General features: G+C 43.6%; 1 protein-coding gene across 5 annotated transcripts; it reads right to left on the bottom strand.

Annotated features, from left to right (window-relative positions):
• Nucleotides 1-9,469: 9,469 nt before the first annotated feature.
• On the bottom strand, nucleotides 9,470-25,576 carry WDR31 (WD repeat domain 31). Of its 5 annotated transcripts, XM_045579897.1 has the most exons (12): nucleotides 25,356-25,576; nucleotides 25,050-25,116; nucleotides 21,486-21,583; nucleotides 19,914-20,064; nucleotides 19,080-19,212; nucleotides 17,511-17,585; nucleotides 16,675-16,819; nucleotides 16,476-16,576; nucleotides 15,190-15,257; nucleotides 13,671-13,812; nucleotides 11,666-11,828; nucleotides 9,470-10,346 (listed from the first exon to the last, which is right to left on the bottom strand). In XM_045579897.1, the coding sequence occupies exons 4-12, from the start codon at nucleotides 20,027-20,029 to the stop codon at nucleotides 10,186-10,188; spliced, it is 1,104 nt and encodes a 367-aa protein (XP_045435853.1). In that variant the 5' UTR covers nucleotides 20,030-20,064; nucleotides 21,486-21,583; nucleotides 25,050-25,116; nucleotides 25,356-25,576; the 3' UTR covers nucleotides 9,470-10,185. The 5 variants fall into 5 exon arrangements, with proteins under 5 accessions (XP_045435853.1, XP_036288855.1, XP_045435854.1 ...); XM_036432962.2 differs by lacking the exons at nucleotides 25,050-25,116; nucleotides 25,356-25,576 and adding an exon at nucleotides 24,806-24,926; XM_045579898.1 differs by lacking the exons at nucleotides 25,050-25,116; nucleotides 25,356-25,576 and adding an exon at nucleotides 24,806-24,926 and having other exon boundaries at nucleotides 19,080-19,209.

Genomic DNA, 25,576 nt, shown 5'->3' with positions numbered 1-25,576 from the left:
AGGTCCTGGGTTCGATACAGGTCAAGGGCACATGTCTTGGTTGCGGGCTCCATCCCCAGTATGGGGCGTGGAGAAGGCAGCCAATCAATGATTCTCTTGACTGAAATGAAACCTGGGACGACCCTTCAGTCCGCAGGCTGATTCTCTATCCACTGAGCCAAACTGGCTAGGGCTGTATGTTTCTAGTTAAACAATCTTTTCCGGAAACCCCAGCTCTGCTACAGTAAACTTGTACTATTACTCTCCCCCCAAAAGCCGACCTCTACTTCTGAAGGCCCGTGGCCAAGCTGTAACGATCACTGTTCCCTGAACATCCTAGCCCTTCTCTGCCGTGGCGCCCTCAGACATCCACTGCTGTTTCAGAGTCAGCTGGTCAGACTGCAGCCTCTCCAGGAGGACTCTGGCCGAGTGTCCACCCACCACTCACATCCACGCCAGGACATCCCAGCTACATCAAGTCCTAAACATGACCCAGAGGCATCACTTCTGTCTTCGACCAAGTCGGTTTGCCAAATACTAATTGTCTGTAGCATCACACCCCCCCCCCCCCCCCCCCCGTTTTCACCCTCAAGAGAGGGCATTCTTTTTTTAGCACTTCACAGCTTACAAAGAGCCCCATTCCTTGCTAGGACCTAAGTGTAGCGACTCACGTTTAGATGGTATGAATGCCTGCTACAATTTTTTCCCATTGGCGTAAGGCCATTTGGGTCTTTAAAAGCACCAGTGGGAAGAAGGTAGGATAGGAAGGAGAAAGTGCAGATTTTAGAACCAGACTTTTTTGTTATGAGGTCTCGGACTAATGGCCTAACCCTCTGAGCCTATTTTCCTCTGTAAAGTGGGCTAATAATCCCACCTTACAGAGTGGCTGTGAGAAGGGACAATGTCTATAACTTGCCCACCAAGGCACGGCAAGTGCTCAATACACAGTATAATATTTTTTCTAAAAATATGTTTTATTTCAAAGAGGAAGGGAGAGGGAGAGAGAGAGAGATTAAAACATCAGTGATGAGCCAAAACCGGTTTGGCTCAGTGGATAGAGCGTCGGCCTGCGGGCTGAGGGGTCCCAGGTTCGATTCCAGTCAAGGGCATGTATGTTGTTTGCTGGCACATCCCTGGTGGAGGGTGTGCAGGAGGCAGCTGATCATGTTTCCCTCTCATCAATGTTTCTAACTCTCTAACCCTCTCCCTTTCTCTCTGTAAAAAATATAATCGATAAAATATATTTAGAAAAACAAACAAACAAAAATCAATGATGAGAGAGAATCACTGATCAGATGCCTCCTGCACACCCCACACTGGGGATCAAGCCCACAACCAGAGCATGTCCTGACCAGAAATCAAACCATGACCTCCTGGTTCATAGGTTGATGCTCAATTACTGAGCCATGCTGGCTGGGCCATAGTGTGATATTTTATACCCATTTAATAGAGGGAGAAGCCAAGCCACAGAATGATGAAGCGACTTGCCCACCACTAAAAAACGGCTGAGCTTGAAAGATGATCCCTGGAGCCCTGCCTCCCGGCCATTGTTCAGCGGGATTGTGTGCTCAGGACTCCAGGGCACTGTGACCCAGACCTCCACGACCCCCTCTGGCTCCTTACCTGTCCCTCAGAGCCTCCTCCTCCACCTCCTTTCCCCAGTGCAGCTCTGCAGCAGGTCCCGGACTTCTCCTAGGTAGTTTCCAGGCAGTGGTGGGTGGGCCTCAGGCAGCTCCGGGCCAGCTCTCTCTGTTTCAGCTTCCTCTTCCTTCTGATGACTTTGGACTATCTGCTCACAGAGGATCTCCTGGAAGCTTTGATTTTTATCTTCCCCCCAGTGGGCCGTGGACAAAAGGGGCCACATGCTAACCTGACAACTTGAAGGAAGGCCTGCATGGCGGTCTTGCAAAGCCAGAGACCCAAAGGAACCACGAAGGATGCTCTAATATTAAACTTTAACTAAAAGCAGTTCTGGTGGATAGTTACATCCTAGACTGTTATCTTCCCTGGCAAGGTCAACCTTTACCTTAACTGAGCCTATCTGTCTTTTTGCATCTAGGATAACACACCCTTGAAATGTCTAGGTAACTGGTAACTTCCCTTTTTCTGGACCCCTCTGGGCACAACCTGATGTGCCTGGGCTTCAGGACAGATACCACAAATTCCTTCCTTATTATCTGCACCCACCTAAGTAAGTGTCTATCAGTTTACTTTGGATCTATCCAATAATTCCGAGTGCATCTCTGACTGCACTTGTCCTCTATGTGCTGACCAATCGCCTCCAGCCCAACCCCGCCACACACACTTTGCTTTCTCCCCACCTCTCTAGTCTATCACCAATGGATTTCTTGTAACCTACCTTCATCCCCTCCTTTGATTATAATGTATAAAAATAGATTTTAAAAAAACCTTCATTCTCTGGAGCATTATCCCAATCCCTTCAGATTTTGCTTTCTGGCAATTTGTCATCAGTTTGGTTCAAATAAACTCACAAAATTTTTTTTTACAGATTTTAATGTTTTTACAGGCACTTGTAAAACAAAATGTACATGTATGAAGGCCATGAGGTAAAAGTTAAAAGTAGTTATCTCTGGGTGATGAGCTTCCTGGTGGTACCTTTTTTAATCTTTGAATCTGTATTTTCTAAATTTCCATTAATAAATAGGTATTACTTTTGCAATAAGAAAACTCTCTTTTTAAAAAAATATATTTTATTGATTGTTTTACAGAGAGGAAGGGAGAGTTAGAAACATTGATCAGCTATCTCCTTCATGCCCCCTACTGGAGATGTGCCCACAACCAAAGTACATGCCCTTGACCGGAATCAAACCTGGGACCTTTCAGTCCATAGGCCAAGGCTCTATGCACGGAGCCAAACCCGTTAGGGCAAGAAAATTCTCTTGAAAAGTAAATCTGTAGAGCATGGAATCTCAGAGGGAAGACAGGGGAGGGTGGGTGGGTGGGAAGTAATCAATCAAGAACCTTGTATGCATATACTGTATGTATGGCCCTTGGCCCCAGACATGGGGGTGGTGAGTGCCTGGGGGGAAGGGGGGAGGGAGTCAATGGGGGAAATAAGGGGACATATGTAATACTTTCAACAATAAAGAATTAATTTAAAAATTATTTTAAATCAATGCAATACACGGTAAAAACAAAAAAGTAAGTAAACCTGAGTTTTCTGCAAAAGGGAATCTAGAACTTAAAAAGAAAGCAGGGAGAAAGTGTAAGAAATCAGTCAGGCCTGGCAAGCATTGATCAAGGCCCCTTTTCGCATCACTAAGTGAGCAGATGCAGTATCATCCTATCTCTGGGTGGTGGGGGCCAGGGAGAACTTTGCAGACAGTGGGAAATTTTTCTGCGGGGGTGGGGGGCGTGAGAGAGAGAGAAAGTGAAAGTGAAAGAGAGAGAGAGAGAGAGAGAGAGAGAGAGAGAGAGAGAGAGAGAGAGAGAGAGAGAGAGAGGCATCTTAGGAATTTCAGGGTTGAATTAATTTAGTTCCTGCTTGGAGGGTGTGGTCAGCCAGAAAACACCTCATCTAGGCAGTACCTTGGAACCTGGGGAGTGAAGAGTCTTGAGACTTGGTGGAGGCCAGCCAACTCTGGAGTGGAGGTGCTGAGTGGTTGAACCCATCTGGGGTGAAGGAGGCAATGGAAGGGAGTGGAGGATAGAGAAGAGGCAGAGAGGAGTCAGGTGATGTCAGTGTTTTAGCGAGCAGCCCCTCCAAGGTCAGGGGGCACCTCTCCTGGGGAGCCCCACGTTGAAAATTAGGAGACTCAGATGCATATAATAATTACTGACACAGGCACCATTCTAAGGGTTCTACGTGAATTTTATAACTTATCCCTGATGACAACTCAACTGTATGGGTAGATGCAATCATCATCATCATCACCATCATCTCCATTTTATTTTGTTTTGTTTTTGAATCCTCACCCAAGGATATTTTTCCATTGATTTTTAGAGAGAGTGGAAGAGAGAGGGAAAGATAAAGAGAAATACTGAAATGAGAGAAGCACATAGATTGGGCGCCTCCTGCATGAGCCCTGACTAGGGCCTGGGCCAGGGAGGAGCCTGCCACAGAGGTATGTGCCCTTGACTGGAATTAAACCCAGGACCCTTCAGTCTGCAGGCCGACGCTCTATCCACTGAGCCAAACCGGCTAGGACTTCACCTCCATTTTACAGTTAAGGACACTAAGACACAGAAAGATTAAGTCACTTTCCCAGGATCGCAGGGCTAGGAAGTGGCAGCCTGGGATTTGAATCAGGCAGCCTGGTGCCAGAGAAAATCCTACATTGAGAGATAACCACTGACTCATTTGGGAAACAGCTGTCCAGTCTTTTCTTATAAGTGTAGTATTTTAAATATAAATTTTTCATAAATTATTAAAAATATGTCATAGTCTGTGCTGTTTGGTAGCCTTTTCTTCACTTACCTTTTTATATCATAAAATAGTCTTCTATAACCTTTCTTCAAAATGTAAGTTTTCTATGCAGCATACCTGGAACTAATATAATATTGAATGTCAACTATAATTGACACTTCTAAAATGCTTTTTAAATGAAAGTCTTGCCTTTTCATTGTAAAAGGGATCAAGGAAATAAATGTTGCAGTTGCTTGTAAAGCATCTTGGAAAGGATACACGAGGTGCTGGTAACAATGGTTACCTCTGGAGGGAGCCAGATGGAAGGCAGACATGGGTAAGAGGGAGATTTGATTGTATAACCTTTTTTTGTACTTTTGATTGTGACTATGTGAATCATTATCTACCATGCAAGTTTTAAAAAATAAAACATTAATCCTCATTGCAAAAAAAAGAAAAAAATACAGAAATGCATAGAGTAGATAAATTGAACTTTAAAGTTAATACCCAGAGATAACACTGTTAACACTTTTGCTCTATTTCTTCCAGACCTTTACCTATGAATGTATAGATGTACGTGCAGACATATTTTTACCAAAATGGGACGATGCTGCATGGTGCTGTTTTGTCAACTGTGTTTCTCATGCGGAGTGTATTAAGGACAACCTTCTGTGCAGCCTCCTGCTGCAGGGTTACCAGTCACGTGAAGTTGGCCAGTTTGCAAAAGGCTATTTCTGGATGGACTGAGAGTATCCAGCATGTGGGACATGCAGTGCTAGCTGACACCGATCTCCAACCACCCCAAGTCTGGGCTTTTAATGTCATTTTTAACTTTTATTTTTTAGGCCTCACTGGAGGATATGTTTTTATTGATTTGAGAGAGAGAGAGAGGGAGAGAGAAACATCAGTATGAGAGAGAAGCATTGAGCGGTTGCCTTCAGTACATGCTCCAACTGGGGATCGAACCTGCAACCGAGGAATGTGCCCTAACCAGGAATCCAACCAGCAACTTTTTGGTGTATGGGGACGATGCTCCAACCAAATGAGCCACTCGACCAGGGCAAATCTGGGCTTTTTAATTTGTTGCGTAAAGACCTTGACCAAGCAGGATCGTGGGGAGAGAACATCTGGGAATGGAATTAACTTTCCTCCTGTCCGTGATGTTTAACCTACGCCACTTTTTCCACAGCGACAAATACCTCCTAGTCTGATTCCATTCCTAGCTACCCCCTCCCCTCAGCTTTCACATTCACCACTACCCAGACAATGCCATTGGAAGTAGAGGGTTTTGGTGAGAAGAACCAGTCGGCATGTCCAAAGACCTGGGCTCCCATCTGGGCTCTGCCACATGCTGTGAGGTCTTTGACAAGTCACTTCCCTCTGTAGGAGTAATATTCCCCAGGCCGCCTATTTACAGTGTTGTTGTATTGGAAGGCTCAGGTGAAATTGTGGTTGTGGAAGTAGTATTAAACTATAGAGCACTGTGTACCTATGTTTGTATTGTTAAATTCCGCCCATTTAGCCTGAAGTGTCAGGAAGAAAAGATAGACATCAAAACAAATGGGTCTAGCTTCTTTCTAATGTTGGCTCCTGAAGCTAACACTTCATCTTCAGCATCTGTGTGTTCATCTTTAAAGAGTGTTGGCAAAGAGCAATTGAAACTGCTAACTCTCCTGCACAGTGGGTGGAATATGAAGTGGAACAACCTTTTTTGGAAAAGAGGTGGTATCTGCTAAAGCTAATAATGCGTTACACGATAGCCCAGAGTGGCCTCCGCTAATTAAATAATGAACACAAATGCAGGCATGTCTACCAAATGACACATTATTAGAATGTTCACAGCAGCACTGTTTGTTAGAGCCCCAAACCAGAAGGTAGCCCCTCAGTAGCGAAACGGATAAATTACAATATTGTCCCACATTAGAATACTATGCAGCAACGGGAAGGAATAATATTCCACTGTGCCCAACAGTATGCACCAATCTCACAAGCATGTTGATCCAAAGAAGCCTGACCAAGGTCATATGCTTGTTTCACTTGAATCTATTCCTGCGTAACAAGCTACCCGAAAACGCAGTGTCTCAAAACAATGTTTTATTATTTTTCATGATTGTGTGGAATAGCTGTGGTTTTTCTGATGTCATGTAAATTTGGCTGCAGATTTCGTGGGGTTGGAGGGTCCGAGGTGACCTCATTCCCGTATCTGGTGGCGCTTGGTTCTCCTCCACGTGGCCTCGGCCACCTTCCTGACGGATCTGAGAGCAGCGCTCCGAGAGGCTGAAAGTGAAGCTGCAAGGCTTCCGAAGCCGCAGCCGCACAAGCTGCTCAGCGTTCGTTTTCCTGTCAGTCACACCAAGTCAAAGGCCAGTGCAGGTTCGAGGGGTGGGAGATAGGTCCTACCCACTGAGAGATGATCTCACATTGAGAGGGTCAGACACACAGGGATGGGAAAATCTGTGGCCACACTTCCATCCACTACCATACAGTCTGATTCCATTTCTACAAAGTAGAACCAGTTTGCTGTTCCAAATCCCTTATCAGATGGGCCTGGAGGGTGGTAGAGGGAGGCCATGCTTCTTCCTTTAGGTACTGGTTACAAGTGTGTTCCGTTTATAAAAGCTTAAGATGTCTGAAATGGTTTATGAATGTACACTTGAATTAAAAGTTAAAAAAATATATGCAATGGCTTAAAAAGAATAAAGTTAATTTCCAAGTCACAGTCCAGGTGGTCAGGTTGTTGGAGCAGCTCAGCTCCTTGAGGTGATTTGGGGGACCAGCTTCCTTCTTTTGTGCTGGTTCATCATCTTGTCCTCGCCCGAATAGTTGAGCTGTTACTAGCAGTGTGCATTCTAGCTAGTGGACAAATGTGTTTCTTTCACAAATAAGGTAGAAGTTACACACATCTCTTCCACTCACCACCCACTGTCAAGAACTTATTCTCACAGCCACACCTCACTAGGGATGTAGTCTGAGCTGGGCAGCCTGTACCCAAAATGCTAATTTCAGGAAACAACTAGTAGTCTGTGCATTTTTTATGATGAAGCTGTTCTTTAATAATTATATTTTCAAAGGTTACTCAGAAATAGCTAAGCTTCCTTTTCTCAGTGTTAAACAGTTAAAAACACAAGTGATCTGAGTTTTATTCATTTCCTGTGTCTAAATGAAGGCCAATAATAATCACCACTCCTTTCCTTAGATATATAAATATACTTAAATAATAAATATGTAAGCAAAGACACAAATTTATTTAAATACTGACTACAGAACTGGTCAGATTCCAAGAGCTTATATACTTTCCTGGAGAAAGGTCAACTGTCTTTGGAAAATTCCTTACTATGCTTTTCGAGGGGCAGCCTCTGAAATGAAGTGTCTTTGAATGAATGAATACATTTCAGCAGCCTGTATAATAGGTGTTGAGAGTACCTGTTTAGCACATATAACACTGAATTTTTAAAATTAATTACATTTATTAATCTATTTTCTACTTAAAATGCACAGATAAGGAATTTACACATCAAGCACATGTGTAGGGTTTAGGGAAACAATTTTGTTGTTAATAGAACCCTGTTAATCCATCAGAGGCCTACTATTTTCTGATGGGTATGTTCCCTCTCACAGCAGCCCATTCCCCTTCCCTGGGCCCCCCTCCCAACCCACTCCCTTGGGTTTTCTGATTTACTGCTTGTCTTCCTTCTAGAAGAAAGGGTCAACTGTAGCACTGATAGGTGCTCTAGAACTTTCCCTGAGACATGTCTCACTTGCTCCTAGGCATCTCACCAGGAAGATCTCTTGGGAGCCAAAAAGTTAATAACTGGTTTAGAAAGTACACAATGTCATGGTCTGCCCATTTCTAAAGCGAACTTTATGACATCAGGCAAAGGGAAAGGGAAAGATAAAGGAATCTGGCTTTGAGTCAGGCTGACCCAGGTTCAAATTTAAGTTCTTCCTCTTCCTAAGTATGTGCAACCTTAGGCAAAGGACTAGATCTCCCTGAGTCTCAGCTTCCTCGTCTGTGAAATGGGAATAACAATAAGAATCAGAGAGAGAATAAGTCTATAGGTGCTCAATGAAGCAGTTTCCATGCTCACTATCCCTTTTTGTTTCCAGAAGGCCAAGGGCCATAACTTAAGGAATCAAAGGGAAAGCTGAATAATGACTAAAGTCTTAGAAAATAAGATCTAAGGAGAATAGATGACTGGCAAATGTGTGGAAAAGAGAGCATTTAGTCTGGACAGAGGGCAATGAATACCAATGGTTACCATTTATAAGCACCTGGTACCTTTCTTGGCATTAATATAGTTCTACTCAGTTCTCAGAACAGCCCCGTAAGGAACCTATGATTATGGTCCCATATAACAAGTGAAGATTTCATAACTTGCCCAAGATCTAGCTAAATGGAGAATTGGAGAGTCAGATTCAGGCTTGACGCTTTGCAGTAGCTTAAGATTCTCCCGCCCAGGCAGTGGAGACAGCTCGAGGGAGCTGGACTTACAGAGGAGCAGGAGGGAGACAGGAAGATGGCTGTCAGCCATGGGCATCAGGGACCACTGAGCAAATTCAAAATCTTTCTTTCATCAGAAAGGGAATCCCCCTGTGGCAGCTGCCTCAGGCGTGGGCTTACCCGAAGGCGGGAGGAACTCTATTTTCCCTGGAGGAAAGTGGGCTTGTGAGTACCAGGTGGGACTGATCTCCTGGGATCTGAGCACCCTGCCCTCCCTGCTGCGGGGGCTCAGTGGGAGCACACAGTTGAGTCCATGCCTCTACTTTATCCTATATGTCCTATTGTCATTGCAGATATTCCCTTTGCCTCACTCTGGCCATTCTCCGGAAAGAGTTTACATAAAACAATAAAAATATTAAAATGTACAAATAGCCCTAGACGGTTTTGGTCAGTGGATAGAGCATCGGCTTGAGAACTCAAGGTTCCTGGGTTCGATTCTGGTCAAGAGCATGTACCTTGGTTGCGGGCACATCCCCAGTAGGGGGTGTACAAGAGGCAGCTGATTAATGTTTCTCTCGTCAATGTTTCTAACTCTCTTTCCCTCTCCCTTCCTCTCTGTAAAAAATCAATAAAATATGTGTGTATATATATATATATATATATATATATATATATATATATTAAATGTACAAATAAAAATGTTTTAGCGTTAATCTCGCAACCTCTCCATTTTCTTATCCACAGACCCAGCTTGGTAACTACTATAATTCTGACAAGGTTCTTGGGATTGTCGGCCTCTTCAAGCCATCTCAGGTCTGATTTTCATGCAACCTTGCACTGGTCTAGCAGGGATCTGCTAGTTTTAGTAGAAGCCAAGGTTTTTGCTCTCTTGCTGAGGAGCAGTGACTGGAGCTGAGTCTCATGTCTGCAATGTATTTCCTCTCTGGAGCCACACTGTCCTTTCCCGTGTGGATAATTTTGAGGCAAGCAAAGCAGAGTGTTTCTCCCCCTTGCTTTTCTTCCTTTTGTGGAGACATGGAACAGGTCAGTTCAACAGACTGTATCTTGAATCTCACAGAGGCCTATGACAGAGACCTAACAGGTCACCATTTGAGCCATAAATATTTTTTCTGAAGAGCAGTCCCAAGAGCTCGCTAAAACTTGCATTTGGATTTAACACAGATTGAGAACCTTATGTTTAATCCATGTCTCTAAACTCTGTACCTGATTCTGAACCACTGGCTTCAAAATGACTTCTAACACTGACATACCTTCTAAGTGAACTAAACAAAGAACACCAACCCCACTCTGCCCTCCCTGAAGATAACATGGAAAAACAAAGCCACACTGAGAAAGGAGAGGCCATGCTTTGATTTGGTCCAGCAAACTTCTCTCGGCCTCAGAATACTGCCACTTCCCGAAGTTCCAGCCTTGGGCTGTGGTCCACTCGGAGCAAGTGAATTCCTCTGTGGAAACTTGCACATAGCAAGGAGATGGTGTCACCAATGGCCAGGGAAGTCAAAGGTCCTGATCCATCCAGAGACAAGGTGAGCAGGCAGGCTGGGGGAGGAAGAGGGAAACCAGCCACTTAGGCCAAGAGTGCAATATCATGAAATGCAGTGAGTGTCTTTGTAAGAATTCCACGTAATTAAAGCATGTGCTATGTGTCTCCGACCCATACAACAGAGGCAACCCCATGCTTTAGAGCAGAGGTTCTCAACCTTTCTAATGCTGCGCCCTTTAATTCAGTTCCTCGTGTTGTGTTGACCCCCAACCATAAAATTATTGTCGTTGCTACTTCATAACTGTAATTTTGCTACTGTTAATGAATCGTAATGTAAATATCTGTGTTTTCCGATGGTCTTAGGCTCTACAGCAGCGGTTCTCAACCTGTGGGTCGCCTAAGACCATCGGAAAACACAGATATTTACATTGCGATTCATAACAGTAGGTTTATGACAATGAAGCTAAAAAGCTATATCTCCCACTTCCCATATCAAGGTGACCGGAGAAGGCAACTCTAGGGGAGGGGAGGGGGCTGTCCTTACTATGTAAGTTAAGCTTGTGTGCCCTTTGACCCGATCTCACCTCTTTCTCTGAGGGAGCTACCCTACCCTCCTTTGATGAGACCCAAATTTCTGGAAGATTACTGTAAGAGGGACTTGGTTTGAAGTTTTCTAAAGTAATGATATTCTTGTGTTTAGCAGAATCCTGTGTCCAGGACAGAATGGCATGGAGGCAGTAGGGTGGAAGGGAACACAAGCTTTATTCATAACATTTGCCAAATCTTGTGGCATAAATACTCCCACCATGACCATATTAAATATTCCTGAATACTTAACAATAACATTAGGAGCTGGATCAGCACACCACCTCATTGACAACTCCAGGGAGCTGTGTTCCCTAAAACAGCTTTCTCAGGTGCTTTAAAGTGTCATGATAATTTCAAAACCTTAGCTGCAGAGTCAAAACAGGGCACAGCCTTTCTGAGACTATCTTTACTCCACCTCAACCCACCAAGAGCTGAGGCTCTCATTTTAGTCCTTGAAAAATAAATTTTAAATGGCAGTTTCTATTCTCTTTCCAGACATTTTGAGCAATACAAGTTAAAACCTAATGAGGAATTTTAAGTAGTAAGAATATAAGAACCAAATACATCTGAGCTCTTAGGAATGAGTCTGTACAATATGATAGAAACAGCTATGATGGCCTCTAGCGGAGGCTGCACAGAGATTCTGGTATCTGGTGTCATGTCTTAACCACCAGGGGGCGGAACAGTGGCAGGACATGGGTGGTGTGCTGAGAAATGGAAAGAACGTTTTCAGGAAGCCTTTGAGACTTCACATATCTTTAAGAAGCACTAATAGTAGGTCCCTTACCTCCAGTATCTTGGTCCCAAATCTTCACCTTGCAGTCATGTGATGAGGTAGCGATTATAGGCTTCAAGGCCAATGCTCTTGGTAGAAACACACAAGATGCCACAGTCTGGAAATGCCCCTTATATTCACATATTCTGTTCCGCGTCTGTCTTAGGTCCCACAACTGCAAAGTAATGATATAGGCTACCTCAGATATACTATACATTTCCCCAGCTTCATTCATTGATATCTATTTCCTCTCCATCTCATGACCCACCTGTCGTCTCCACTTACCTACTTCTGTAGCTACCCTTACCTTCATCCATCCCATCCACAACACAGCCAACCATTCATCCACACAGTGATTATTTTAAGCACCAACTGTCTCAAACAACCCGGGTTAAGAATGTGCCTGAGGGTTGTTGTGTTCCTCATTAACATACTGGTTAGGAAAGCGAAGCCCCAAGTCCTACAGCATGAGGTTACTGACTTTCTATGACAACTCAAAAGCACCTTATATCAGCCCCTTGGTATCTGTGGGTCTTGTGGGGACCCCACAGTTAGGAGCACCTTCTCATAAGTACATGCAGGCACAGACCTGATTTAATGCATAGTCACTAAACCTTGCCTACAACAGTGAGGCACCAGTTCTGCCAGTCCCATTCTTTGCTGATACAGATCAGACCACACGTGGAGAATAATGTTCCAGGTAAGAGAGCAAACTGAATTGTGTCCAAAAAAGAGTGAGATCACTGGACACCATGTCCTCTGAGGAACAGTTGTAGGAGCTAGAAATGCTTAACTTGAAGAAGAGAGGCTATATCAATAGCCTAGGATTTCAAACCTTGACCTACCACTTTCCAGAGGTGTGGTCTTGTACAACTTGCCATGTCTCTATTTTCTCAACTGTAAAATGGGAATTATACTACTACTTGACCTACGTGGTTGTTCAAGTTAAAAAAAAAATTTTTAATTGATTTCAGACAGGAAGGGAGAGGGAGAGAAAGATAGAAAATCAGTGATGAGAGGAAATTATGATTAGCTACCTCCTGCATGCCCTCAACTGGGATGGAGCCCACACCCCAGGTATGTGTTCTTGTTGGAATCAAATACAGGACCCTTCAGTCACAGGCCAGCATTCTATCCACTGAGTCAAACCAGCTAGGGCTTTCATGGTTGTTTTAAGGATTAAATGGGATCATACATGGATGTGCTCAGCCCAATGCATAGGCTTTGGGCTGAGCACATTCCATGTTTGATATCCATGTTTGATATCAAATAAAAAATGTTTGATAAAATGGGAGCTGTAATTGTTCTATTTAGGTACTAGATGACCCCTTTAACTGGTATTCTACTATTGGGAATCCAAGGTGCTTTGGAAATTAATTGAAAGGAAAGCTATATGGGTAAGGGATGGGGTGGGCCCTTGATCAACCCTGAAACTCCAACTTCCTAAAGAGCTTGAACCTCTTTTACTGTGGCCACAGGTACAATAAAAACACTTAGTTCTTCACACAGTCCTTCTCCTTCCTAAGCTCTGCTGGGAGATGGACATTAGCAGGCCAGTTCTAGGATATAGCCTTCTTGACTCTCATCCCATTTCTCTTTCCCAAACCAATTCAGAAAGCCCTAGGCCAGTGGTCGGCAAACTCATTAGTTGACAGAGCCAAATACCAACAGTACAATGATTAAAATTTCTTTTGAGAGTCAAATTTTTTAAACTTAACTTCTAACACCACTTCTTCAAAATAGGCTCTCCCAGACCATGGTATTTTGTGGAAGAGCCACACTCAAGGGGCCAAAGAGCTGCATGTGGCTCGTGAGCCGCAGTTTGCAGACCATGGCCCTAGGCTAATGGGCATTTCTTGAAAGAAGTATTTGGAATGCAAAGGATCACTTATAGTCTGCACTTGGAATAAGCCTGAGCCATTAGCAGACTTGCTGTGTAGCCCAGGACAGGCATGAGGCCAGAGCAAGTTATTCGGTCATCAACAACCAGACACCTGGACCCAACATGACTGCTCACCGTGGCTTCACAGCCTTCTCCTCCAAAGCCATTGCTGCAGGAGAGACACCTGTGTCCATCCTCACTGACCTCGCAGTAGGTCTGAATGTGTTGCTTTGCAGGAAATATATGAGCCACCTGGAGCCCCCGACTGTCCCATAATCTGAAAGAAATTATAGCAAAAAATGAGTTTATAGTAAATGTGTCTGAAATATACCACAGTCACCTGCAATCATAAAAGTCTTGGCTCTTTGCTGCTTTGGCCAGTCAGAATGGAGTCATAATATATCTAAAAACAGCAGCTTGAACCAGTTCAATCTCGGAGACTCCAAGCTGGCAGGAAATAACAAAATGACATCTGAGTTCTTTCTATTTTGAGATCTAGTTAATAGAAATTTAGACCAAGCATCTTAGTTATATAGGTTAATTTGGTCTTTTGGGATGCTGCCTTCAATGAAAAGAAGGTATTTCTGTCCCTGTGATTTATAATTTTTAAAAAAATATCTTTATTTATTTCAGAGAGGGAGGGTAAGAGAGTGAGATAGAAACATCAATGATGAGAGAGAATCACTGACCAGCTGCCTCCTGCATGCCCCATACTGGGGATCGAGCCTGCAACCTGGGTATGTGCCCTGACCGGGAATCGAACCATGATCTCCTGGCTCATAGGTCAATACTCAATCACTGAGCCACACTAGCTGAGCTATAATTTTGTTAAAAAGATACAGAGGAGCAATCATCTTTCCAGATTCATAAACAAAAGATCTACAGACTTGGACAACCCTGGTTATGGGATTCACTGGGGAGTATTTTATTTACTTCTTGTCTCATTCCTACCATTTTCTAAGTAGAATCTCTTCTGATTGCCAGTTTCAAGTCATGCTCTCTAGTCTAAGAACAGTTTACTTCATTTGATTCCCCTGATGGCGATTCTTACTCTGCTTTCCCTGAGAGGGCTTCGCCTGAGGGCTGGGTGATTGGGAACGTGAGGAATCTGAGCAGGGGGAGCAAATAAAGCCAGGCAGTTTGAAGGGGTAGGAGGAGCAGGTGACTCATCCTGAGGTCAATCTGACTGTTCACACAGCTCACACAGCCAGGGCGGGTGGAATCAGCTGCTTTGGGTTTTTCCTGGCCTGACTAGCATTCACCCTCTATCTAGGGGTGTCGAACTCAATCAGAGAAGGGGCCAAAATCTAAAATCCAGCCTAAATCGCGGGCCGAATGGTTTACTGAACAGTCATAAACTGTCATTGTGATGGAAACGCAGCCGAGTGCAGTGATGACAGAGCTGTGCGGGCCACATTGCAAGGCCTGGCGGGACGGATTTGGCCCACGGGCCTTGTGTTTGACACATGTGCTCTATACAGATGACTCCATGGGGCCAGATGAGAGAGGCCCCAGGACCAGTGAGGGGCAAAGGGGCAGAATGCCCTGGCAAGGGCACAGCAATTCAGAGAAGCAGGGTGGGAATGGAGTCGTGTAAGCGTGGGAGCCACAAATCTTCACCAGAAACACCGTCACTGCTGCTCAGTGAGCCCACCTGATGGTTTTATCTTCAGAAGTCTGCAGAACATATGGTTCTCTGGGGACCCAACACAGGTGAGTGACCTGGAAGAAGCACAATTTTCAAAATGTCTCCATACCAAGTCATTCCTCTGCTGGAAATCCTGTAAACAGTGCAGAATAGCACCTCTGTACCACTTCTCAAGGATGCTGAACTAGGAAATTGGACTTGGAGGAAGGGATTTCATGTTTTGAAGATACCCGCCAGCCATGCTCTCCTTGAATCTCCTTGGCTATCAGCATCAAGAGTAGCAGCTGGGCCAGTTGTGAGTACCCAAATGCATGCAGGCACTCTTAGGATGCCTGAACCCCAGACACCTGTAAGGAGCTAGAGCTGGTCCCCCTGAGGCAGCCAGGGGAGCAGTCCCTGTTCTGAAGCAGAACCACTGAAACCACGGTCTAGGCCGCAGAGCGTTGAGAAAGGGTTTGTGATTTATAATTTTTAAAAAGATATTTTTGCTTTATCTCTGCAGCCCTCTGGTGGGCAGACATGAAAAACTTTTCAAAACAACCCAGGGTAACAGGATTTTCTTTTCCCCCAGGAACCTCCACAAATACACAAGGCATAGGGCAAGCGCATCTTGCCATTGACAGTTTTCTTGCAAACTGGAAAAGATAACTGTGGCTGACATTTGATGGCCACTAAGGGAACATCTACCATGTCGGGTGATAGAATTCTCCCCATTTTATCAATGAAGACACTGAGACTCTAAGTAAGTTTCTTAGGAAAACACAGCTAACAAGTGATGGATTGGTGGTTTGAACTCAGGTCTGACTGACCCCCAAGGTTGTGGAGTTCATATACCAGTCTGAACGCTGATCTTCATAAACAGAGCAGATTACAAAGAAACCAATGTCATTCTTATTTCTCTGCATAATGTTATGGATACAGAACACAGAGCATAAGGTGAGCTCTTGGAGGACAGAGACTTTGTCCATAGTTACTAACCCTGCTCTAAGCTGTGTCCAGCCCACAGAAGAAATAAAATAATTGTGTTTTGAAGGAATAAGTGAGGACACCATTTAAGATTCCAATATAAACTAGTGGAATTGTTCTCTGGAGCAAAAGACCTTAAGAGGTCATCTAATCTGATAACCCTGAGAAGCTGGGGTTTGACAGAGAGGTAGGGGTGGGGAGCAATAAGGACCCAAGTCTCTAACGCCTTGTCTCCTGGTCTCGGTCTCCTGATCTCTCACCCACGTCCTTTCCCTCACCCTATCCTCCCTTCTGCTGCCTGCTCCATAGCAAGTTAGAGTTCGTACCAGGTTCCTGGAGACCGAAGCTCTCTCCACACACTGTCCAGTCCCCACGTCCCACAGGAGTAGGGAGTTGTCCCGAGAGCCAGAGCACAGCTGTGATGAGTCTTTGGAAACAACAGCAAGAAGATGGTCCATGAGACAGACTTGGAGCAGGGCTTTTCAGAAAGTACAAAGGCCCTGGGAAGGGCTCAGCTTTACCTACCAGGACTCACAGCTAACCCAGTGACCACCATGGCGTGGCCCGAGAACTGCTGCCTGGGTTGCGAGGAGCCGTGCAAGTCCCACATCATGACCATCCTGTCCCGAGAGGCGCTGAAGAACTGGTTTGATTTGTGAAGACAGGCTATCTGTTCGAGAAAAAAAGCTTTGGTGTGCTTGTTTGATTGGATTTTAAAGTAGAGAAAGACCTGGGGATAAGAAGGTTACAGCCTGACCTTCTCTCTCAGTCTGGTTCATAATGCACTGTATCTGACAGGAAAACATCCTGTTCCGTGCTATGGGACTGTGGCTGATGCTGAGTTTCATTATGACAGCACCCTAACTTTGGTCCATTCAGATAGAACTTCAGAGAGGAGAGTCATATAAATTGGCATTCTCTGTCATTTTTGCTGGAAATGCACTCTACTCTGTAAAGCTATTAAACAAATTAATTTTTATTTAACTATTGTTGGATTTTTAAAAATTTTTCCAACTAAGTGTAGATATTATGTCATTTTTCTAACTGTAGCAAACATACAGAAAGCCTTCAATGCATGTCCCTGTTGAGTTAGGATCAGCCAGGGAGAGCTACTGTCTTTTTACCACCTGAGCTATTAAGGGCTTAATAACAAGAGGAAAATTGTGTCAAATATCCCTGCACCAATAGCTAAGTGAATGGTTTGCTCTGCTTTTCCTAGAGTAGGACTTCACAGCACCAAATATAAAGCCTTTGCATGTTCCTTTAAGAATATTCAATCACTCTTACCATCTAGAGTGATTAGGTATTCCTTTATTTCGTTCCAAATCCCCTCCATGATAATAACCATTTTACAGTTTTACCTTGGTGATGTCATGTTCATGTCCTCGGAACCTTTTCACCACATTTCCGGTTTTCCAGTTATAGGCCACAACTGTCTGCAGAGAGTCATGGGCACAGTTTAGTTTAATGGAATGTGTGTTTAACTGAAACAACAAACCTTTACTTCAGCCTCTACCTGACTTGTACCTCTCTGTCCAGGGACCTGCATCAAGCGTTAGGGTTCTACTGTGTCCCTCCTCAGGGCCCCTACTTTGAGTTTCTATCTTTCCTCCTGATCTATCCTGTCTCTCCCCAGCTCCTGGGCCACCCCTCTGAGCCTTACTGATGGGTTTGGGATAACACTCCCTAAGGGGAACTGATTCAGATTGAGATTCTGGTTGTAGATACTGAAGAATTCTACATAGGATTAGATCTCTCCCTCCAGCCCACTTGTGTTGTATTATTTAGTTTTTTACATTTATCATCTTCTTAATCATTTGTAGGTATACAGTTCACTAGCATTAAGTATATTTCCATTTATTGCAAAACAGACTGCACTTTTTTAAATTTCAAAAAACCTCATTCGTATCCCTCCTGCCAGAGAGAATCATTGTTAATAATTTCTTTCCATCTTTTTTCCACGCATATACTTTAATATTTTGTTGTAAAACCCCCCCACCCCTAAAATAGGATTTCAAAAGCTTTCTTTGGCCTAGTCTCTGCAGTTCATTGCTAGAGAGTAAAGAGCATGTTAGCGCTTGACCTAAATCTCAGTTTTGTAATCTTCAAAATGGAGATGTTAATCCTTGCACTCAGGTGATGCTCATATCAATAAAAATTTCATGTCTAAGATAATATAGATATTAAGATAAAATGCTGTCAATTATGCTATCAATTTTCAAATGCATACTGATTTCAGAGATGTAAAATGTGTGCATCTGAAAGTCAATGAAATACAGTGTGAGAGTGGAATTTGAAGATTCTGAAAGGCTACTGAAAATAAGAGGCATTATTTACCACAAATGAATCAATATTTTTGCTACCAATATCCTAGCTGTAAGTGCTATGAGAGATCGACCTATGAGGGAGAGAAAGCAACCAGATTCAAAGTGAGCTGGAGGAAGCACAAAGACAGAGAAGGGAGGAATCACAACACACACCAATGTAGAGAGATTTTGGCAAAAGAGCAGTATAAAAGACAAGACTAGAAAGCTCCTTTTGCTGACACATAACTCCTGTGTCTGTGTGTAGGTGTAAAGAAGGATTGGTTGGAATAATAATATTTGTCATTTATAAAAAGCACATGGGTGGCATAGTGCTCAAGATCTTACTATTTACTTCTCACAAAGGTCTTGTGAGGTTGGCGTTATTATCCCCATTTATTAGATAATAGATTGAGGCTCAAGAAAATTAAGACTTGCTCAAAGTAGGAGGAAGTGGCAGAGAAAGGATTTAAACCCAGTTTTTCTGATTCTAAAACCACATTTTACACTACCCGACACTGCTGCCAAAAATGAAAAAAAAAAAACAACAAAAAACAGCGTCTGCTTCCCAAATATCTTCCCTTCTCTGCAATAAGTTGTTCCCCTGGGAAGCACTGCAAATCCCACCTTGTCTTTTCCTCCGGAGACACAGAGGTCTGAGTTCAGAGCAGCAACAACAGAGACGGTGTCCGAGTGAGCTGGGCTATACTCCTGAAAACCTGTAGCTTGAATTCTCTCTTCTATAATTGCATCGGGCCTGCTAAAGAGAGGATGGAGAATGAGAGGCCCAATGGTATGCGAGTGCCCAGTGAGCAAGGGGAAGAAGAGTGTGAGCGGAAGCAGCAATTCAGGCCAGACGGAGGAGAAAGGTGGAAAAGGAGACCCGCTGACATTGCCAGTACGGAGATGCTCAGAGTGACTGAATCTGACAAAGGGGAATCCTGAAGCCAAGAAGCCAGGAATCTTGACTCACTAGAGATTATTCCCAAGATGTTGGGCCCCTCTATGTGTGGGCGTAGACATTAGCTACCAAGCTAGACTGTTTCCCCCTCCCTCCCTCCCTCCTTCCCTCCCTCCTTCCCTTCCTTCCTTTCTTCCCTCCTTCTAAAATATATTTTATTGATTTTTTATAGAGAGAAGGGAGAGGGATAGAAAGTTAGAAGCACTGCTGAGAAAGAAACATTGATCAGCTGCCTCTTGCACACTTCTTATTGGGGATGTGCCTGCAACCAAGGTACAAGCCCTTGACTGGAATCGAACCTGGGACCTTTCAGTCCACAGAATGATGCTCTATCAACTGAGCCAAACTGGTTAGGGCTAGACTGTTTCTTATCCAAAAGAAAACTGAGCAAACCGACAGTCCAGAGAAGGTCATCAATACTTGCTCTGGGCCTTCTCTTTCTTCAGTGGAGAATTGTAACGGGCACGATGAACCCAGGATCCACGGCAGGGCTGCTGTACCTGTATTTATAAGTGCTGTGTTTGAGTTTGCTTTGCAGTTTCCCCATCATGGCGCAGAACCTACACAAAATCTTCTGAGGAGGAGCTCGTTTCAGATGGCACCTGAGGGGCAGCATCCCTTGTGGCTGCTGGAAGTTGGAAGCTGTGTTCCCTGTTCAGTAAAAAGAATAATACACAGTTGATTTTGTTAGGCACAATGATGGCAGTATGGTATAGGGATTCAGAACGAGTACCACAAGATGTGCTTCTGTGGTGTGTGGACTGCTTTGAGCTAAAGGCAATTTTAGCACAAGAAAAACTTCTCTCTGGCTCCCCTCAACGACCTAGAACTTGAATTAGAGGCCTTGCCCATGATAAGGTATTATCAGCAATAACCTTTTTGACCCACCTGTATGTCAGGGAAAACTTATTTAATAAACATCTGTTCTTCTTATCATCTTTCAATGACTCTTTGAAGTCCCCAAGGTGTATTACCTCATCCCTAGCTCAGGATGTCTTTTACATCTGCTCCCCCTTTGTCTCTGAGTCTCTCATGCATGTGGAGTCTCTGACTCTCTCATGTATGTGGGATTCCCATACATATGTATTAAATTTGGTTATTTTCTCTTTCTAATATGCATGATGTCTTTTGATTATGAGACCAGTCACAGAACCTTGAGTGTAGAGGAAAATAACCAAAAAGACAGCAGCTAAAACTCACCAAGTATTCTCAATCATCTCATTACCATTAACAAATAGAGTTTTCCGGAAGAATTTAAACCAACATTTTGAGAAGCTGCTGGAATTGACCTCTTGAAAGGAGTTGGTAAGCAGTACAAAAGCACAACGCAGTGCAGAGAACAGTGTTTGTGGCATCAAGAGCCCTGAGCTCCAGCCCCAGCTCTGCCTCATCTCACTGTGTCCTTGGTTGAGTTCCTCCATTCCCCACTCTATGCCTCAGCCTCCCTATCTATAAAATTCAACTTCAGATTAAATGCTTTTTAGAACACTATCTGCTCCCTAAGAGGAAGGACTCTATCATACTCATCTTTGTACCTTAAGTGACTTGCTCAGTGTGGTAAAACATTTGTGAACTAGTGATTCTATGGTCCCTTCCAGTTCGGAACTTCTAGAGTTCTCTATAATAAGCACAAGATGTGCTGACAGGAACCAAAACACTTGTATGCATGCATATAAACATACCCAATGGACAGAGACAACAGGGGGGCAAGGGCAGGTAAGGGAGTAGGATGGGAGGGCAAAGGGGGATATGGACCCATGTGTAATACTTTAATTTAAAAAATCAGAGAAAAATTCCAGGATACCTTGCAAAAAGCTTGGGATGGTGTATCTTTTGTAGATTGGTAGAGGTTGCAGGGCATCCTATCTGTCAGCCCAACCCATTTTTCAACATTGTCATCAAACTAAGGACAGATGCCATTCAGAGATCTAGGTCACTGGAAACTGCAGGTGCTATAAATGGACTGGCTCTGCTTAAACTGATTAGATTCTTAGCTGGTATCTTCTTATACTTCCCACCTGAAAAATATTCATGGAACATTCTAAGGGGAAAAAAAATAACTTTTACCTTACCCCAAATCAATAGAATCTTCTTGGTGAGCTGTGTGCAGTATCCAATGCTTTGAATGTTTATCCTTTGGAAAATACTACAGGCAGCCACTTCCTAATCTCTGTAAGTAGTGAAAAGATGCTTAAATTAATCTCTTCTCTAAGCATATGTTTGTACTAAAAGGATATTTACAAGGTAAATTAAGGACTTTGTTAACTAAAAAGATTGTGAAGTGTAGTTTTCCCTCACAAGGAAAGAGATAATACAAAATTCCAATATTTGGGGGGAAAGTATACCATAATATTAATTATATATGTTTAAATATGCAAAGTAGCATCTATTTAAATGCACCATTAAACATCTTTATTTTACTCATAGTACTTCTGTTCATCAAAAATCTTCATAGGTGACTGCTTATTTCAGAACTTAAGTGGTTTTTTTGGTGAGAAAGGCAATTTCTCCTGTTTAAAATAATACTTTAATAAGTATGGGTCATAGAAGTTTTGATGAAAGAGCTTTTCAAAATCACATAAAACACTTTATTTAAAGATCTGGAGAATTATTTACTCAAAATTATAACTAGGTATAATTGACTTCTAGTCCAGTAGCCATGTTAGTAACTATCATTTACTCTAGTCCAGAAATTCTAGTCCAGAATTTCCATTATAAAAATCTACAAAGAAGAAACCAGTTTTGCCGAAATCAGTTTGGCTCAGTGGATAGAGCGTCGGTCTGCGGACTGAAAGGTCCCAGGTTCGATTCCGGTCAAGGGCATGTACATTGGTTGCGGGTACATCCCCGGTAGTGGGTGTGCAGGAGGCAGCTGGTCGATGATCGTCTCTCATTGATGTTTCTAGCTCTCTATCCCTCTCCCTTCCTCCCTGTGAAAAATCAATAAAAAATATATTTTAAAAAAGAAAAGAAAAAGAAACCAGTTTTATTGCACTTTAACAACTCCATTCTAAGGATTCAAATAAATAAATTCAAATTATCAATTGACAGTGTCTAATAATTAATAGCAGCACAGGCTAGTCAGAACAACATTTGACTGAGTGCACTGGCATCATTTTTACGAGTAGGTCTGAGCAACTTGTTGAACCTAAGTCTCAGTTTCCTGTGTGTAAAGTGGGATAACTCTACAGTTGGCCTTTTGTGAAGATTAAAAATAGCACTCAGGAGGTGCCACGGACTATTTTAAGTGCTTTATACTTATTAGCTCATTTAATCTATTCCACAAGCCTCTGGAACAGTTACTTTCCTCATTTTGTAGATGAGAAAAGTGAAGCACAGAGATGTTAAATAACTTGCCCAACTTTACAAATAAATTGCAAATGAGTAGCAGAGCTAAAATTTGAATCTGGTAATCTTGCTCGAGAGGCCTCGCTCTTGACAGCATACTATACTGCATCTCTATAACAGGTAGTGCATATAAAGCCCTCAATTCAACCAGGCAAATGGTTGAGAGTAAGTGATGGCCTCTAACATGATTGACAGCATTACTAAAAGTAGCAATTTCACCCTTATTACTACTGCCCTTAGTACACATATATTAAACATACATAAATATACTCAGAGAACAGATACAAATGGATATATGAGTCTGGAGGATTTTAAACTGAAGCCAACTTTGTCCTCTGACCAGAGTGACTGATCACACTAAGGCTAAGAATTTATTACATTATATACCAAGGCAATTTAAAATCTCAAAAACAAAGTGTATGTACTTAGATAATGTCCATGTTGTAAATTTATTGAGTTGACTAACCTAAGAAATTAAAATACTATTCAGTCATCTTCCTGTTTATACTGTGAACATGTAACATACTTGAGAGAAGGGACGGTGCCTTGTTCATTTTTTAAAAATATATTTTATTGATTTTGTACAGAGAGGTAGGGAGAGAGATAGAGAGTTAGAAACATCGATGAGAGAGGGTCATCGATCAGCTGTCTCTTGCACACCCCCTACTGGGGACATGCCCGCAACCAAGGTACATGCCCTTGACCGGAATCGAACCCGGGACCTCTCAGTCCCCAAGCCGACGCTCTATCCATTGAGCCAAACCAGTCTTGGCGATTTTTGTATCTGTGCTTTAAGCATAGCATGGGAGAATGGATGAAGGCAACCATCTGTCCAATAAATGAATGAATGAATGGCATACTAAGGTGAAGAGTCTGTTTGGCAAGAAGCTTTTTAAGTCCAACAATCTAAGGGTTCTTTAAAATTGCCCAACAGCAAATCCTTCAGGAAGCAGTTACTCTGCTTAATTCAATCACAGGCCCGGAAAACATGGCAGAACTTGGGAAAGCTATAAACTCAACATGGCTCTGGATGTCCTTGTTGGCTCTTGATGGACTAAATCTGAATCCCAGCATCCATTTCTGCTCCAATTTGCCTTCCAAAGACCCTGAGATACCCAATGGCCACCCTACATGACTCGGAGAACTCTCTTTTAGCTTTCTAGTGCCATATTCCTTGATATACCGCCGCATATATCCAACTATCGTTTTCCACGAAGAAACTCAGACACAGAGGACTGTGCCTTGCGGGAGCAGAGCTGGGGAACAGAGTCTCATTTCCCTACACTCTTGGTAAATGGTGATTTCCTATCTCCCGCTGTACACATCCAACCTTACACTCTGGGAGACCAAGACATGGAAACCAAAGCTCAAAACACAAAATCACAGTAGAAGCACATGGGAAGAGGTCTGATTCAACCCTCGAAGAGTACAAATAGAGGAAACGGAGGCCCAGAGAATTAGAGGGTCTTGCCCAGACTCACACAAGAAGTCAGTTCTAGGCCAGAATCCCAAGGTTGCCCCAAGCTTTAAGGACAACTGTTGTCCATTTTTTTTTTTTTTTCCTTTCTGGCTATTCAGATCACAAAGGCCTTCATCTAATCTATGTGGACAGCCTAAGCTTTTTTTTTTTTCTTTTTTTCTTTTTTTTAATATATTCTATTGATTTTTTCAAAGAGAGGAAGAGAGAGGGATAGAGAGTTAGAAACATTGGTCAGTAATCTCTTGCACACCCCCCACTGGGGATAATTCTGCATCCAAGGTACATGCCCTTGACCGGAATGGAACCTGGGACCCTTCAGTCAGCAGGCCAACGCTCTATCCACTGAGCCAAACCGGTTTCGGCCTAAGCTTATTTTTGATAAGGGGCCTGGGGACGCCCAAGATGGGAATCCAGAGCCACCCAAAACAAGCCCGGCCTTCGGAATTCTCTCCTCGCTTCCTCCAGGACCTGGAGTCCAGGTGAACCTCTGCAGTTGGGAAAACACGGGCTCCCACTTTTCCGCCCACCCGCTGAGCCCCTTCCTACCCCCCTCGGCCTCCATACCCATCGGCCGGCTGCCCAGCCGGGAGGTGAGGCTGGCGGGGACGCCGAGCCGAGCCTTGAGAGCTTCTGCAACCTCCGAGCTCCAAGGCTGGTGCCCCCGCCCCTAGCAACGAGGCGCGCGTCGCTAGGGTGGGAGTTCAGCCGAAAAGCCTCCGGGCAGCCTCGCCGGCTACTCAACCGTGGTTCCGCTCTCAGTCACATCTCCCAGGAGCCCAGCCGAGAGCACCCCGCCCTGCTTTCTTACCGTAACAATGCGCTGATGAGATTCCTGAGAAGAAGACCGGTGTGCCCAGACCACGCGGCCAGAGAATCTATAAGATACAAGGAAAGCTGGTATCACCATAACCGTAACGGAGGAAACCCTTCATAGATGTCACCTTTTAAATTGTTACTTGCCTAGATAGGGGTATTGCTTTTTTTCTTTGGAGTTTACCATGACTCCTCCCAGGCAGAGAGCCCTCCTTTGGACACTCCCCCAGGTTACTCATTCGCCTATTCCTTTCATCAAACATTTATGGCCCACCACCATAGCAAAGACATCCCTCAGTACCTTCTAGAGATCCAATGAATGGTAAGACCCTTCCGGAAACCAACAGCACCTTCTAGACAAAGTTTTGACAGCTCCAATCGCATTGCTTTCGGATTGGAGTCCATTCATGTCTGTATTCTTAGCGCATAGCACAGGTCTTGATGTACAGTAGTGGTTTGTTGAACGTTTGTTGAATGAATGAATGAATGAATGAATGCAGAGATCTTAACCAACATTTCTTT

Source organism: Pipistrellus kuhlii, unplaced genomic scaffold (assembly GCF_014108245.1).
Source record: "Pipistrellus kuhlii isolate mPipKuh1 unplaced genomic scaffold, mPipKuh1.p scaffold_m20_p_12, whole genome shotgun sequence".
Lineage (NCBI taxonomy): Eukaryota > Metazoa > Chordata > Mammalia > Chiroptera > Vespertilionidae > Pipistrellus > Pipistrellus kuhlii.
The sequence above is the reverse complement of the archived record's forward strand: the minus strand, read 5'-3'. Positions and strand labels throughout refer to the sequence as shown.

Coding starts and splice junctions, on each gene's coding strand:
- WDR31 (XM_045579897.1), bottom strand. CDS start 20,029: ATGCTGCCCCTCAGGTGCCATCTGAAACGAGCTCCTCCTCAGAAGATT. Junction 16,820..17,510: donor ATGAACATGACATCACCAAG/GTAAAACTGTAA, acceptor TTTCTCGAACAG/ATAGCCTGTCTTCACAAATC. Junction 13,813..15,189: donor TCTGAAGATAAAACCATCAG/GTGGGCTCACTG, acceptor AATTTCTTTCAG/ATTATGGGACAGTCGGGGGC.